The 13,571-nt window shown below is 49.2% G+C and overlaps 1 protein-coding gene across 11 annotated transcripts in view; it reads right to left on the minus strand.

Annotated features, from left to right (window-relative positions):
- The window catches only part of MINK1 (misshapen like kinase 1), a 62,752-nt gene extending 53,374 nt beyond the window's left edge, over window positions 1-9,378 (minus strand). For all 11 annotated transcript variants that reach the window (XM_056115253.1, XM_056115255.1, XM_056115254.1 and 8 more), the window contains exon 1: window positions 9,295-9,378. In XM_056115253.1, the coding sequence (XP_055971228.1) occupies window positions 9,295-9,351 (57 nt within the window). In that variant the 5' untranslated portion in view covers window positions 9,352-9,378. The remainder of the gene's footprint in view (window positions 1-9,294) is intronic.
- Window positions 9,379-13,571: the final 4,193 nt, after the last annotated feature.

The following is a 13,571-nucleotide window of genomic DNA, read 5'->3' on the forward strand; positions in this document are numbered from 1 at the left end:
CACCTGGTCCCCCAGGCACCAAGAGTGATCCCTGAGCAGATAGTCAGGTACACAGCTGGGTGTGGTACCCCTATTTTTTTCCAAGGAAAAAATTTCTTATTCTTGGGCCTGGAAAGGCAGCCCAGTTGACAGAATATGTACTGTGAATGTGTAAGGCCGAGACTTTGACACTGCAGCAGAGAAGGGAAAAGGAAAAAGATTCAAATTCTTTATAGAAAACCAACTAACATCAGGCCTGGTATAAAGAGATCTACTAGAGATGGAAGAGAACTCAAAGAGGTGGAGCACATGCTTTGAATGTAAGAGACTGGTTAGATTCTTGGCAGTGACACACCAAGAAGAGCACCTGAGCACATCTGGATGTGGCCCTGAAACATAAATAAATAAATACGGCTGCTCAGCCTAAGGACAGGACGGACAGAGGTACAGTAACTGCCAGATGCACTTAACATAGTCAGGACTCTGAATGACAGGGTTCTCAGGTACAATCACAAAAACTCTCCATTCTACCTGTCCCATTGGTCTTATAAGATCCTCCTTCTTTGCGGCATCAACTTCACAGATGAAGTCAAAGGGCCTATGTACTTGTTCCATACTCAAAGGGCTTATATCCTTCCTTACAAAGCATCACAATTTTTCTTAGGCCAAGAAAGCCTCCATTCATCTCTCATCTCTCCAGCCACTGTGCTGGAGAGATAGTACAGGGATTAAGGTGATTTGCTTGAGCGGGCCCAGTAACGTCTCTGTTGGAGACTTTGTTGTTACTGTGCTTGGCATATCGAACACATCACGGGCAGCTTGCCAGGCTCTGCCGTGCGGGCGAGATGCTCTCGGTAGCTTGCCGGGCTCTCCGAGAGGGGCGGAGGAATCGAACTCGGGTCGGCCATGTTGGCTGCATGCAAGGCAAACGCCCTACCGCTTGCAAGCAGCTGACATGGGTTTCATCCAAGCAGAGCCAAGAGTAAGCATGCGCATAGCTGGTTAGGAAGGAAGGAAGGAAGGAAGGAAGGGAGGGAGGGAGGGAGGGAGGGAGGGAGGGAGGGAGGGAGGGAGGGAGGGAAAGAAAAGAAGAAAAGAAGAAAAGAAAAAAGAAAAAGAAAAGAAAAGAAAGGTATCTCTCCAGCCCCTACAGTTCCTCCCAAAGTCTGTGCCATTTAACACTTTTCACAGTTCACCCCACCTTCATCTGTGCTGCCATCCTGCTGATATTTGAACTGTTTCTAGAGTCTGGTTACTCCAAGAAGCCCAAGACTGCAGCTTCCTCGACTCTTTATCATTTGAAACATGCAAAGCCAGTAACACTCCCCCTACACACCCCACTCATCACAATGTAAATTGAGTCTCATTTATTTATACGTAGATCTATCTAATGTTAGGAAGCATCCCACTTCCCACAGATCTTAAGAACTAGGTCTAAGACTGGGCCTCTTGGTGCTTATTTCTGTGAGCGTTACTTTCCTTCCAACCCAAAGAAGTCACCACTCAAGATTATTACTATCTAGTGACATACACACACACAAACACATGCATGAAGCACATGCACGGCAACTATAGGAGACAGATATGCCAGTCTGTAGTAATCACCATGTATATTGAAACGTCATACTGCATATCTTAAATATACACGCACATTCCTTCCTTCCTTCCCTCCCCCTCCTTATTTCCTCTCCTTCCTTCCCCTCCCTCCCTCCCTTCCTATTTTGGATTGCATCTGCTACTACTGGCTCTGTTCTCAGGAGTGACACCTGGCAGTGCCAGGGACTGAATCAGGGCTAGCCACAGCAAGGCAAGTGCCTTAACCCCTATACTATCTCTCTGACCACCCAAATATCCTTATTTTTTAAAAAGTCAAAACAGGGGCCAGAGAGATAGTACAGAGGGGAAGGTGCTCACCTTGTATGCAGCCAACCTGGAACTGATTCCAGCATCCCATATGGCCCCCTAAGCATCAATGGGAGTGATTCTCAGTGCAGAGCCAGAAGTAACCCCAGAGCACGGCCAGGTATGGACCAAAACCAAAACTGAAAACAGTGGCCAGAGAAACAGTACAGGGCTTGAAGGTCGTCAACCCAGATGTGATCTCTAGCACGACATTAGGGTCATTCAAGCACAGCTGGTTGAGCTCCCTCAAAAAAAAATTTTTTTTGATTAAAAAATTTCAAGTAGGGGCTGGAGCGATAGCACAGCGGGTACAGCATTTGCCTTGCACGCAGCCGACCCGGGTTCGATTCCCAGCATCCCATATGGTCCCCTGAGCACCACCAGGAGTAATTCCTGAGTGCAAGAGCCAGGAGGAACCCTGTGCATTGGCGGGTGTGACCCAAAAAGCAAAAAAAAAAAAAAAAATTCCACGTAAAAACAATTATTGACATATGTTCTCATAGCATGCTAAAGTTCTCTGCAATAGTCATTACCATGGTTTGTAATTTTACAAAGATATATTATATGATTACTTCATTACTGTTCCTATTGACTGTAGGAAAACTGCGTCAACCTTGCTCATCATTGTATCTTCCACACCTGCTTTTAGATCTTCCATCAAAAAGAACAGGGAATTTTACCCATTATTAGCATGCGCATCCTCAGGCTACCTGGCCACTGGATACTCTGGAGAGTCACTACAATTCCATCCCTTTCTTCTCCCCCCTACTGTCCTCTACCTCCATCGAGAACAGAAGTTTCAATTTTCTAGTTACCTTCTGGAAGGACTTCTCTAGATGGATAATCCCAGATTCACGTTAACAAATTATTTTAATTTTATTTTAATAAAGTTGTTCACAATGATTCATTACATTTACTATTCAAACACCAACCCCACCACCACTGCACCTTCCCACCACTATATTTCGAATGTTACCACCCAAATCCCAAACCGTGCTCCCCAAAGCAGAACCAAAACAATTAATTTTGTATTGTTGTTAATAAACCATTTGCTAGGAGGAAAAAAGCAAAAACAAGAGAAAAGAGAAAACAAACACACGCTATGGAGACTTCCCACAAATATTTTTCTCTTTCTATATTCTGTGGTCATTTATGAAATCTGAGAATTGACTTATTGAATTTGAGAATAGACTTGGGAGAAATTTGAGAATAGACTTTTTGCCTATTTCCTTAATCTAGGAAAGAAAAAAAGGTTAAGAGAATTAGTAATGTAGGGCCCAGAGCGATAGTACATTAGGTAGGGAGTTTGCCTTGCAAGCGGCTGACCTGGGTTCGATCCCCAGCATCCCATATGGTCCCCTGAGCACTGCCAGAAGTGAGTCCTGAGTGCAGAGCCAGGAGTAACCCCTGAGCATTGCTGGATATGATTCAAAACCAAAAAAAAAGAGACTTAGTAATGAAAGTGAGTGTTGGAAAAGGGGAAAGACTAGAATATACTGGGTGCTGGAGCGATAGCACACTGGGTAGGACATTTGCCTTGCATGAGGCCAACCCGGGTTCAATTCCCAGCATCCCGTATGGTCCCCCAAGCCAGGAGTTATTTCCTGAGTGCAGAGCCAGGAGTCACCCCTGAGCATCACAGGGTATGACCCAAAAAGAAAAAAATAAGACTAGATATCAAGATTCAAAATGGAGCTGGAGAGAGAGTACAGTGGGTAGGGTGTTTGCCTGCTCACAGCTGCCCAGGGTTCAACCTCTGGCACCCCATATGGCCTGAGTCCACCAGGACTGATCCTTGAGCACAGTCAGGGATAAGTCCTGGGTGTGGCAAAACAAAACAAAATAATTCAAGATGACTGATCACAGAACAACAGAACACAAGCTTAATTTGTCAGTCTGATTTAACAAAAAATGTCCATACCTCAAAATTTGTAAGATTTTAGGGTAAATAATAATAAGAAGGGAGGCCGAAGCGTATAAAAGGACTTCTCAGGGAAAGACCCAGAGTTCTGATTAAATAGTTCAGCAGCCCCAATGAGCTCTCTGATTATGATTTGTGTGCCTCAGCTAAGACTGCAACTCCCGGCTAGTACATGTATAAGCACCACAATCAAGGATGTGAGAACCCTGGCAAGCACCTGGGCTAGGTGACCAAGTACCATGATATTATGCATGACCCCTGCAAGCACAACTACAAGTGTGAAAACTGGGGGCTGGAGCAATAGTACAATATGGAGAGCTCTTGCTTTCCATGGAGCTAGGGGCAGTCCCCAGTACCCTATACCATCCCCTGAGTGCGTCCAGGAGTGATCCCTGAACATTGTCAGGTGTGGCACTTCTATCAAAAAAAAAAAAAAAAAAAAAGACACAAAATATACAAATGCCAGTCAAAGGTGTGTGCAATAACTGGTCATCAAAAAACCTTAACAAAGAGAAAAGAAAGGATTAAAAAAAATTTAGGAACCAGAGAGATTGTACAGTGGTTAAGGCATTTGCAGTGAGCCTAGGTTCAATACCCGGCAGCCCATACAGTTTCCCTGAGCACCTTGAAATGATCCCTGAGTGCAGAGCCAGGATGTGGCTAAGCACAGCAAGGTGTGGCACGAAAACAAAAAATATTAAATAAAAAATTTTATAAATACGGGGCTGGAGCAATAGCACTGTGGGTAGGGCGTTTGCCTTGCACGCGGCCGACCCGGGTTCGATTCCCAGCATCCCATATGGTCCCCCGAGCACCGCCAGGAGTGATTCCTGAGTGCAGAGCCAGGAGTAACCCCTGAGCATCGCCAGGTGTGACCCAAAAAGCAAAAAAAAAAAAAAAAATTCATAAATAGTATAGTACTTGAGCTCATCTTTCCCATAGCATCTGAATTCTGATTTCCAAAACAGCAGGCTGAATGTGCTTAGTGACTGATGGAGGCAAGAAAGAATATTCTAGATAGATTTCTGTCGAACAACTTTGTCTGGAGACAGAAAGTTTAGTCCGGTAGACTCTCAAATAGCTTCTGGAGATGCCCTTCCATCTCAGAATTGTTCTAGCTACAGATCTTGTTCAGGAAACTTCTCTGCAATGATGGTACATCATTTTGTCAAAGTGGCATTTCACTCTACTCCAAATGCTTCAAGCTCCCCAAAACAGTCTCAAGTCCTACTTGTAGTCCTTGGTAAAAATTCCTTATTTCCACTTTATATGGTCAGTCTTCCAATTCCCTTGCCAGAGGCATCTGTCATTACCCTCTGGACTGCTAGCACATTAGAATCCAGTAGCAGTTCCACATTACTCAGCAGCCCAGAAATAAATAGGAACTGCCAATTTTCCAAGTTTCACTCTGCATACTCTGAAGAGAAAAGGGGGATGAGATTCATTGAAAGAATACACACATGCAAAAATCATTAGAAAAAGAACATCTCCATCAGCACTAGCAACAAGTCCCTCTTGAGGGTGCTCCATATTATTTCGATACAGCAACACTGAGCACGGGCCCATAGTTTCAAGGACACTGCAGTCTAAAATTCCAGCTGTCAGAACAGTAAAGAAAAGCTGTATGATTTATGAAATGGGTCAAACAAAAAGAGCAACGCAGAAGAAAAGAGGTCAGCCTAGGGCTGGCTTCCTCCTTAACCCATCCACTTCCACTGATATTCATTCTTTATGAAAAACCAAGAGTCTCAAGTCAGAAGATTCACCTAGGATATAATCAAGTTTGGACACAAAGATGGTTTCAAACAAAATGACCAAATTGTCTCTTGGCTAATTCTGTTTCAAGGGCTTCACTCAGATGAGGGTTTCTAAATCAGCTAATCCCGAAACAAGGTGTAATTCTAAAAAACAACTCTAAGAGGTAAATTATTAATTGCATGCATGTAAAATAAGGACAAGAAGAAACCCAAGAGGGTGGCATTTTTTGAATGTTCTCTCTAACCAAGCTTTGTTCTAAGAGCTATTGGCCAATCATACAGATTTATTCAACAAACATCTGAACCCCCCCTATATGCCAAATAGTTACACAGACACTGGGGATAGAAAAGTGAACAAAGGAACCAAAATCCTAGCTTTTTTGAACTCACAGTTTTACTGGAGGCTACTAATATATATGTCAGCTGGTAATAAATACTATGAAGTACAATAAAGCAGACTAAATAACATATGAAACTGTATATGACAATAAACCAGGGGAGAAATGCTTAGATATAGTTAGCCTGGAAGGCTTCTCTGATTGTCATTTTGGTAATAATAACAATAAGGACTGCCATATGGTCACTTGGTGTGTGCCAAAACTGGACTAGAGCTTAAGGAAAATATTTCTTTCTTTTCTTGAATGAAATTCAGCACTATTTCAACTGAATTCAGCACTATTAACCATCTCCACTACTATATAGATAAGAAAAAGAAGATTTGGGCCCAACAGAGAGTGAAACAGGCTGAGTGCCTGTTTTGCAGGCAGGAGGCACAGGTTCAGTCCCCAAAACTGCATAGACCCTTGAACAATAGGGGAATCTTCTGAGCACAGGGTCGGGAGTAGTAGCAACCAGAAGTAGGGGCAGAGGTGGGAGGGGGGAAACATTAAAGGAGACAGTCTGCAATTCAAACAAGGGCAGAAAAGTAAAGGGTTTTGAAGAATCTGCAGTAGTGAGTAAAGGGAGAAGTAGGAGCAAAGCCAAAGTTATACAGTAAGCAAGCTAGAACCTAAAAACTCAGAAAGAGGGGCTAGAAAGAGAGTACAGCAGGTAGGGCATTTGCCTTGCATGTGGCTGACCTGGATTTGATCCCAGAACCCCATATGGTCCCCCAAGCTTGCCCCTGAGAGTAGTCAGGAGCCCCCCCCCCCCCCCCCCCCCCCCGCCAATCAACTCAGAAATCTGATCCCACGTCACCATGCTGGTAAAGAAATGGAACCTCGAAGAGGTCAAACGCACCTATCATGACAAAGTGGAAGGTCCACTCGGCCTACCCACAGGTGGCTAAGATCAATGAAAAATCAATCTCTTCTAATACCAGATTATTACTCATCACCAGACGACCACACAAAACCTTGAAACAAAAGGAAAAAGACATTTTGGGTTCCTCAAGACCAACTAATAAAGGCTGAGTATATTTTCCTATTCCCTGCCCCAAGCCTCCAATACACAATGATGCAGACTCAGGCGTTGCTGCTAACACTCCAGGTTGCCATTTCTCACTGAAAATCAGAGAGGAACAGAACCAGAGATTACTGAGCTAGCTGCTCCACAGTGCCACAGCCGCTCTCTGAGGAGGGGACAAGCAATACAATAAGGGTCAGTAGCAAGGAGAAAGTGGGTCCTCTCTCGCCCCATTTCAAAAAAAGCAGTTCGCTACCAAGCACACAGCCCTGGGGTGAATGGTCGGGGGCTGGGGATGGGAACGCTTCCTTCGAAGGGCGAAGCAGGCGAGACAAGTACCAGGAAGAGATCGCTGAGCTCTCTGGTGAATAAGGCAGAGGTCAACTGAGAAAAAGATTAACATTACTTCAAGCAGAGACATTCAGAATGGAAACACCGTATCAGAGGGTTTTTACAGAATTGCTCAAAATCCTCAACTGAGGGTCCAGTCTACACCAAACTTCCAGAAGAGGCTGAGTTTAGGAATGAAGAAATCCAAGCAGAGTCCCACAAGGTTTAAACCAAAGGTCATGGTATAGACTTATCTGTTGTGTCGGCTTTTATTTTTGTCATCACAGTCACAGGAACCAGTAGGCTTAGTTAAAGAACAACCAGGGTGGGAAGGGAAAGTAGGGGTTCATCTCAGAGTAGCACACAATAGGGGAGCCTGTTTTTCCATCTCACATCCCATCAGCCTAACTTGAGATACCAGTTTGAAGCGACCATAACTCCCTCTTCTAAAACCCTCTTCTCACCAACCAACACACAGAGAGAGAGAGAGAGAAAGAGAGAGAGGAGAGATTCATTATTTAGTCCACCTCCTCAGCAACTTATCACCTTATCTCCAGCAAGTCAGGTCTCTTAGCCCAACATTGCACCAAACAATTTATGACCTGAAAGGCAAGAAAAACTGTGTCACCTATAGAAACCTAATTAACGACATGACTCTGCTCTTCAATTCCTTTCCAGTCATATCCAGGGCACCTCGGTGGCTGACCGCTTTTCCCGCTACAGGCCATGTTCCCTGGCTAAATCGAAAGGAAGACAATTAAACAGAGGTTCCAACAGAAGCTAGCCCAGAGGTGGGAGATTCTGCTCTTCTTACACCTCGCCCAAAGGGTACAGGACATAACCCCCTGAGTCTGGAGTGTTCACCTTGAAAATACTCAAACTGCTCCTTAAAACGGAGCTCCTTGGGGGTCAAAGAGATAGCAGGGCATTTGGGGCAGTCGCCTTGCACAGAGCGAATCCGGGTTCATTCCCGGCACCCCATGAAGTCCCCAGGGCCCGCCAGAAGTGATCCAAGAGTTCAGAACCAGGAGTCAGCCTTGAGCACCGCTGGGTGTGGTGCCCAAACCAAAAACCAACCAACCCACCCACCCACCCAGAACTCAGTGCTGAAAACGCATCAGCGCCGTTAGAGGCTCCCAACTGAGAGTGCAGGCTCCCAAGAGGGGCAAGACATATTTCCAAGAAATTCCTGCTGCGACCGTTTCCGCTTGCTTTTCTAACGAGTCCTCCCTCGGGGCCATGACCTCCCCTCCCCAGCACGCACACAGATCCCCACTGCTCTTCCAGGTCTCCAGACTGGCCACCTGCGGCACGGTCTGCGAGTCCGCACACAGAAACATCCTCTCCCGTGGTCCCGTGCTCGTTTCCGAACTCCAGGAACGCGCCCCCCTCGACCCGCCCAGGCACGCGTCTCCGCCCTCGTCGCGGCGCTGCTGCAGAGTTCGGGATGTTCCAGCCAGCGACCCCGGGCCGGAGACGCCGCTTCTAGCTGCCGCACTTGACACGGGAGCGGGGCAGGGCGGGCTGCGCGGGGCCGAGACGACGCAGGGGCAGGTGGTGCGGGGGGCTGAAACCGCCGCCCGGGCAGAGACGCGATTCGGAGCAGGGGCGGCTGGGGGGGCTGTCGAGGGAGTCGCGACGTCGAGATCCCGGAGCAGTGGGGGGCCGCTTCAGGGCAGGGGCGGCGGGCGTCACAGCACCGCGAGCGAGCGAGCGCCGCGTCCGGGCCGGAGGAGACCCCCACGCGCGGAAGGACGGAGTCCGGGCCGAACCGAGCGGCAGGCGCGGGAGGGGAGCGCGGGGCGGGGCACCGCGGGACGGAGCCCGGCTCCGGGGCCGCAGCACGTGGCCGGGGGCGGGGGCGGGGCGCCAACCGGAAGGGGGCTCCGAGGGGCGGGGGTCTGCAGGCCCCCGCCCGCCGGGAGCGCGCGGGACGTGCGGCCGCCCCGCTTCCCCGCGGGGGGCCGGAAGGCCAGGGCGCGCGGGGGGCGGCGCTCTCACCCGCAGGGCGGACAGGTCGATGTCGTCCAGGCTGCGGGCGGGGGCCGGGTCGCCCATGGCCTCCGCGGGTCGGCCCGGGCCGCTCACGCGCCGGCTCGGCTCTTCCGCTGCCGCCGGCGCCGCTTCTCCCCCATCGGGGATGCCGCGCTGGACTCGGCCGCGCCTCCCGGGGGCGGCGAGGGGGAGGGCCCGCGCGAGGACCGACCCGCCGCCGGACAGGCGCTGTGGCCGCGGCGCCCGCAACCCGAGCCGCCGGCTGCCGTGCGCACGCGCGGGGCGGCCGCGCACCGGCGGGCGGACGAGCACGTGACGCGCGCGCCGGCCGCCCTCCCCCGGCGCCGACACCTGCGCGCAGGCGCACGCGGGCGCGGGAGGCGCGCGCTGGGATCGGGGACGCCCGGGCCGCCGGGCGAGAGGTGGGCGGCGGCGGGGCGGCGGCGGGGCGCGCCCGCCCGACGCGCGTGCGCAGGCGCGCCGCCTCCCCGCTCCTCTCGCCGGCTTTTGGCCCTGCGGCGCTCGCGGCTGCCCGGGACGCCTTTCCTTCCCTCCGCCGCCTCTCTCGTGTGCTCGGCTGCCGATCGAGCCGCCCACCTCTCCGTTCGCGGGGGCAGAGGGCGGACCCAGCTCCCCGAGCGCCAGGGGCGTTGTCATGGTAACTCCCCACGCGAGGCTGGGTGGCCTCCGGATAGGACGGCTGTCCGCCCACCTCATCGCCATGGCGACAGTGGAGCCGCCGCGGGAGGGGCCTCGCGAGGACGCGGCCGTGGAAGTCACGGAGCGTTCGGGGTGGGGGTGGGAAGCCCCTTCGCCCTGTCCCGACCCGGGTGGCTGGTGCGGACGACGGGGCCTCGGCTCTCGAGACGGGCCTCGACCTTTGCGCCTCTCACGGCGTGCTGCACGGAGGAGCTGATTCAACGGTTATTCACTGCGACCGAAGCAGCCTGGGGAAAGGGGTGGCTGGGAGAGGCCGTGAGGAAGGAAGGAGCCGTGCCCAGCCCCTGCAAATCTCGCTTAGGACGCCTTAGCCCTAGTCGTGTTGGAACGGCACCCTCAGCCACTAGCCTCTTCGGAGGCTGCGTGATGCACGTAAAGAACATGGAGTTATGTCCTGCCATTGTTTTACTCTGACCTTGAGCAAGGTGCTAGTTGACCTTCTGCACCGTTTGGGAGGAGTGAGGGAAGGAAGCACACTGGACAGTGCTCAGGGCTGATTCCTGGCTCTGTGCTCAGGGATCACTCCTGGCAGGACTCAGGGGACTACATGAGGTCTGAGCCCTTTCTGGGTCTTTCTGTCACTGAAGTTGAGGGGGAAACTTGTTTGATTTCCAGTATCACTTCCTAAATCTGTAGGACCCGACACACATTGAGGTCTTGAATAAACAGTCCTTGAAGGAGGTCCAGAAAGATAGTATACAGGTAGGGCACTTGCCTTGTATATAGCTGACCTGGATTCAATCCCTAGCACCCCTTATGTCCCCTAAACCCTTTTAGGAGTTACCCCTAAGTACTGAACCAAAGAGAAAAAAGAAAAAAAGTCCTTGAAGGTTACTAAAAATCTCCATTCTGCTTTCTTTTCCTGGTTTTTTTTTGGGGGGGGGGGTTGTTTTTAAGTTTCTGGGCTAACACCCAGCTCCCTTCAGCTCCAGTCAGGGCTCACTCCAGAGATATATGTGGAGATGGGATTGCACAGGTCACCTGCATGCAAGACAAGTGCCTTACTATGCTACCTCTGGCCCTCTCCTTTCAGATCTCACTCCTTAGCTCATTTGTTCACATCCAGTATTGCTCCACACTTCTCTCTACCTTACCATTCATTGTCTTTGTCAAGCCTCACTCACCTCTATTGGCTCCCCGTCTTAGCCCCTTAAGTCAGTTCTCCATACAGTGATTTTTTTTCTAAAACTCAAACTTGATGTCATTGTCCTTTTTAAATATATTCTCTGGCTTCTCACTGAATAGACTCTAGAGTGTAGCTTCTGAGGCCAATCAAGATCTGCCCACTTCTGGGGCCAGAGTGATAGGACAGCGGAGGGCATTTGTTTGCCTTGCTTGAGGCCAACCTGGGTTCGATATTCAATCCCCAGCATCCCATGTGGTCCCCCAAGCACCGCTAGGAGTAATTTTTGAGTTCAGAGCAACCCCTGAGCATTGCCTGGTATCACAAAAAAAAAAAAATCTGCCCAGTTTCTAGGCTGGATAGTATAGCAGGTTGGGCACTTGTCCTGCATGCAGCTGACCTGGGTTCAATCCGTGGCATCCCATATGGTCCCCAGAGCAGTATCAGCAGTAATTCCTGAGGAAAGAACCAAGAGCATAAACATATGGCACCAAAACAAACAAAAGGATCTGCCTGTTTCTCCTGCCTTGTTTTTCAGTGCTCCATCATTTAACCTTGCATTATTTTATTGAAATACTCTACTCACAGTTCCCAGGAACTTAACATCGCCACCTCCAGCTTTTATGCCTGCTGCACTTACTGTTTCTTCCTGAAGCATTAGGAAGAAATGTGTGTGCCTGCTCTGAGTGCCCACTCTCATGGTCCTTTGCTTTGTCTTACATGTTTAAATCAGCTCCTCCATGGAGGTTTTCCTTGACCCACTAAGGCTGTTTCACTCTTCAGTTTAGCTGCCTTGCATAAATTCATGGTAATATTTAACACTCTGAATTGTTAATGTCTATCGAGTTTCTTAAAGGCAGAAATGATTTCGTCTCTTCATTCAGCACAGAGCCTGGCTATAGATTCAGTAATTCTGTGAATGAAGATGACAATTGTCTCAGTAGACAATGTGATATACAGTAATTCAAAGTCAAGACCATGGGATGGGAGGGAAAAAAACCCAACACGAATGAAACTTGAAAGATTATATGAGTTTAAAGCACCTGCCCTCTATGTGGCCAGTCCCAGTTACATCCGCAGCACCACCTGGTCCCCGAGCATCTCCAAAAGAAGTCATTGAGGCACCTTGAGCTGGGGTGGCCTGGCACCATGGGGCACCACGAGGCCCAGCAGCCCTTGTATTGAACCTATTGCCAGGAGGAGGGCCCACTGAGGCTTCCTGAATGCCACTTGGGAGGTCTCCCAAAAAAACAATATAAAGCTAGTGCTTTGGGCAAGTCATTAATCTCACTGAGGTTCAATTCTATTATCTCTTAGTTAGAGATAATAACAGGTAAGAATAAAATTAAATTTCTGAAGTACTTGACGTATACTTGGTCCTCAACAAATTTACTGCTTGACTTATGGAGTGTTTAATAAAGAAATATTTATCAATGAATAAGCAAATTAAGATCACAGAGGTAGGACATATAGCCACCCAAGCTTGGCTGTGTAATCTGGGGTTGGGAAGGGTAGAGAAATAATCTTAGTCCCAGTGCTGAGAATATTGAAGCTGAAATATGACTACATTGGCTATATGAGGGTTCACCATCTTTATCTGTTTATATTTAAACATAGATATATCTATAATTGTCATACTAATTGGTTTTGGTTTGGGACCATACATGATGGTGCTCAGGATACCATGGAATTCTGGGAATGAGACCCAAGCCACCCACATTCAAAGCATGTGCCAGAGAGATAGTAGGAGGTAAAGGTGCTTGCCTTGCATGCAGCTGACCCTGGTGGCTTGATCTGACACTACATATAGCTACACACACACAGCCAGGAATGATCCCTGAGCACAAAGTCAGGAGTAAGCCCTGAGCACTCCCTGGAGTGACCTCCCCCCCAAAAAGCAACAAAAAGAACCTTTGTTCTCACCCATTGAGCCAACTCCCCATACTAGTTAATACAAAGCCAGACAATCTGATGAAAGAATTCAGGATCATACATAAAGAAAAGAAAATTTTGTGCAGAAGCACACCTGGCTGTGCTCCAAACTGACTTCTTGTTCTGCACTCGGGAGTCACTCCTGGTGGTGCGCTTGGAACCAAATGTAGTGCTGGGATTGAATCTGGTAGGCCATGTGCAAGCTTTCCGGCCTCCCAGCCCACTTTTCTTTGTGGGTTAGTGACCTCATGGTACCAGGGATACTATGCCTCGTACGTGAAAAGCATATGCATGGGGTGGAGATAGTATAGCAAGTAAAGCGCTTGCCTTGCATGTACCCAATCTGGTTTCAATCCCTTGTACCACATATAGTCCCCTGAGAACCTCCCTGAGATCCCTGAGCACAGAATCCAGAATACTCTCTGAGCACAACTGAGTGTGTTCCCAAAACAAAAACAAGAAAAGCATATGCTCAACCCATTAAGCTATATTCCTGGCTCTTAAGCCC

The sequence above is a fragment of the Sorex fumeus genome, unplaced genomic scaffold (genome assembly GCF_029834395.1).
Source record: "Sorex fumeus unplaced genomic scaffold, SorFum_2.1 ptg000028l, whole genome shotgun sequence".
Classification (NCBI taxonomy): Eukaryota; Metazoa; Chordata; class Mammalia; order Eulipotyphla; family Soricidae; genus Sorex; species Sorex fumeus.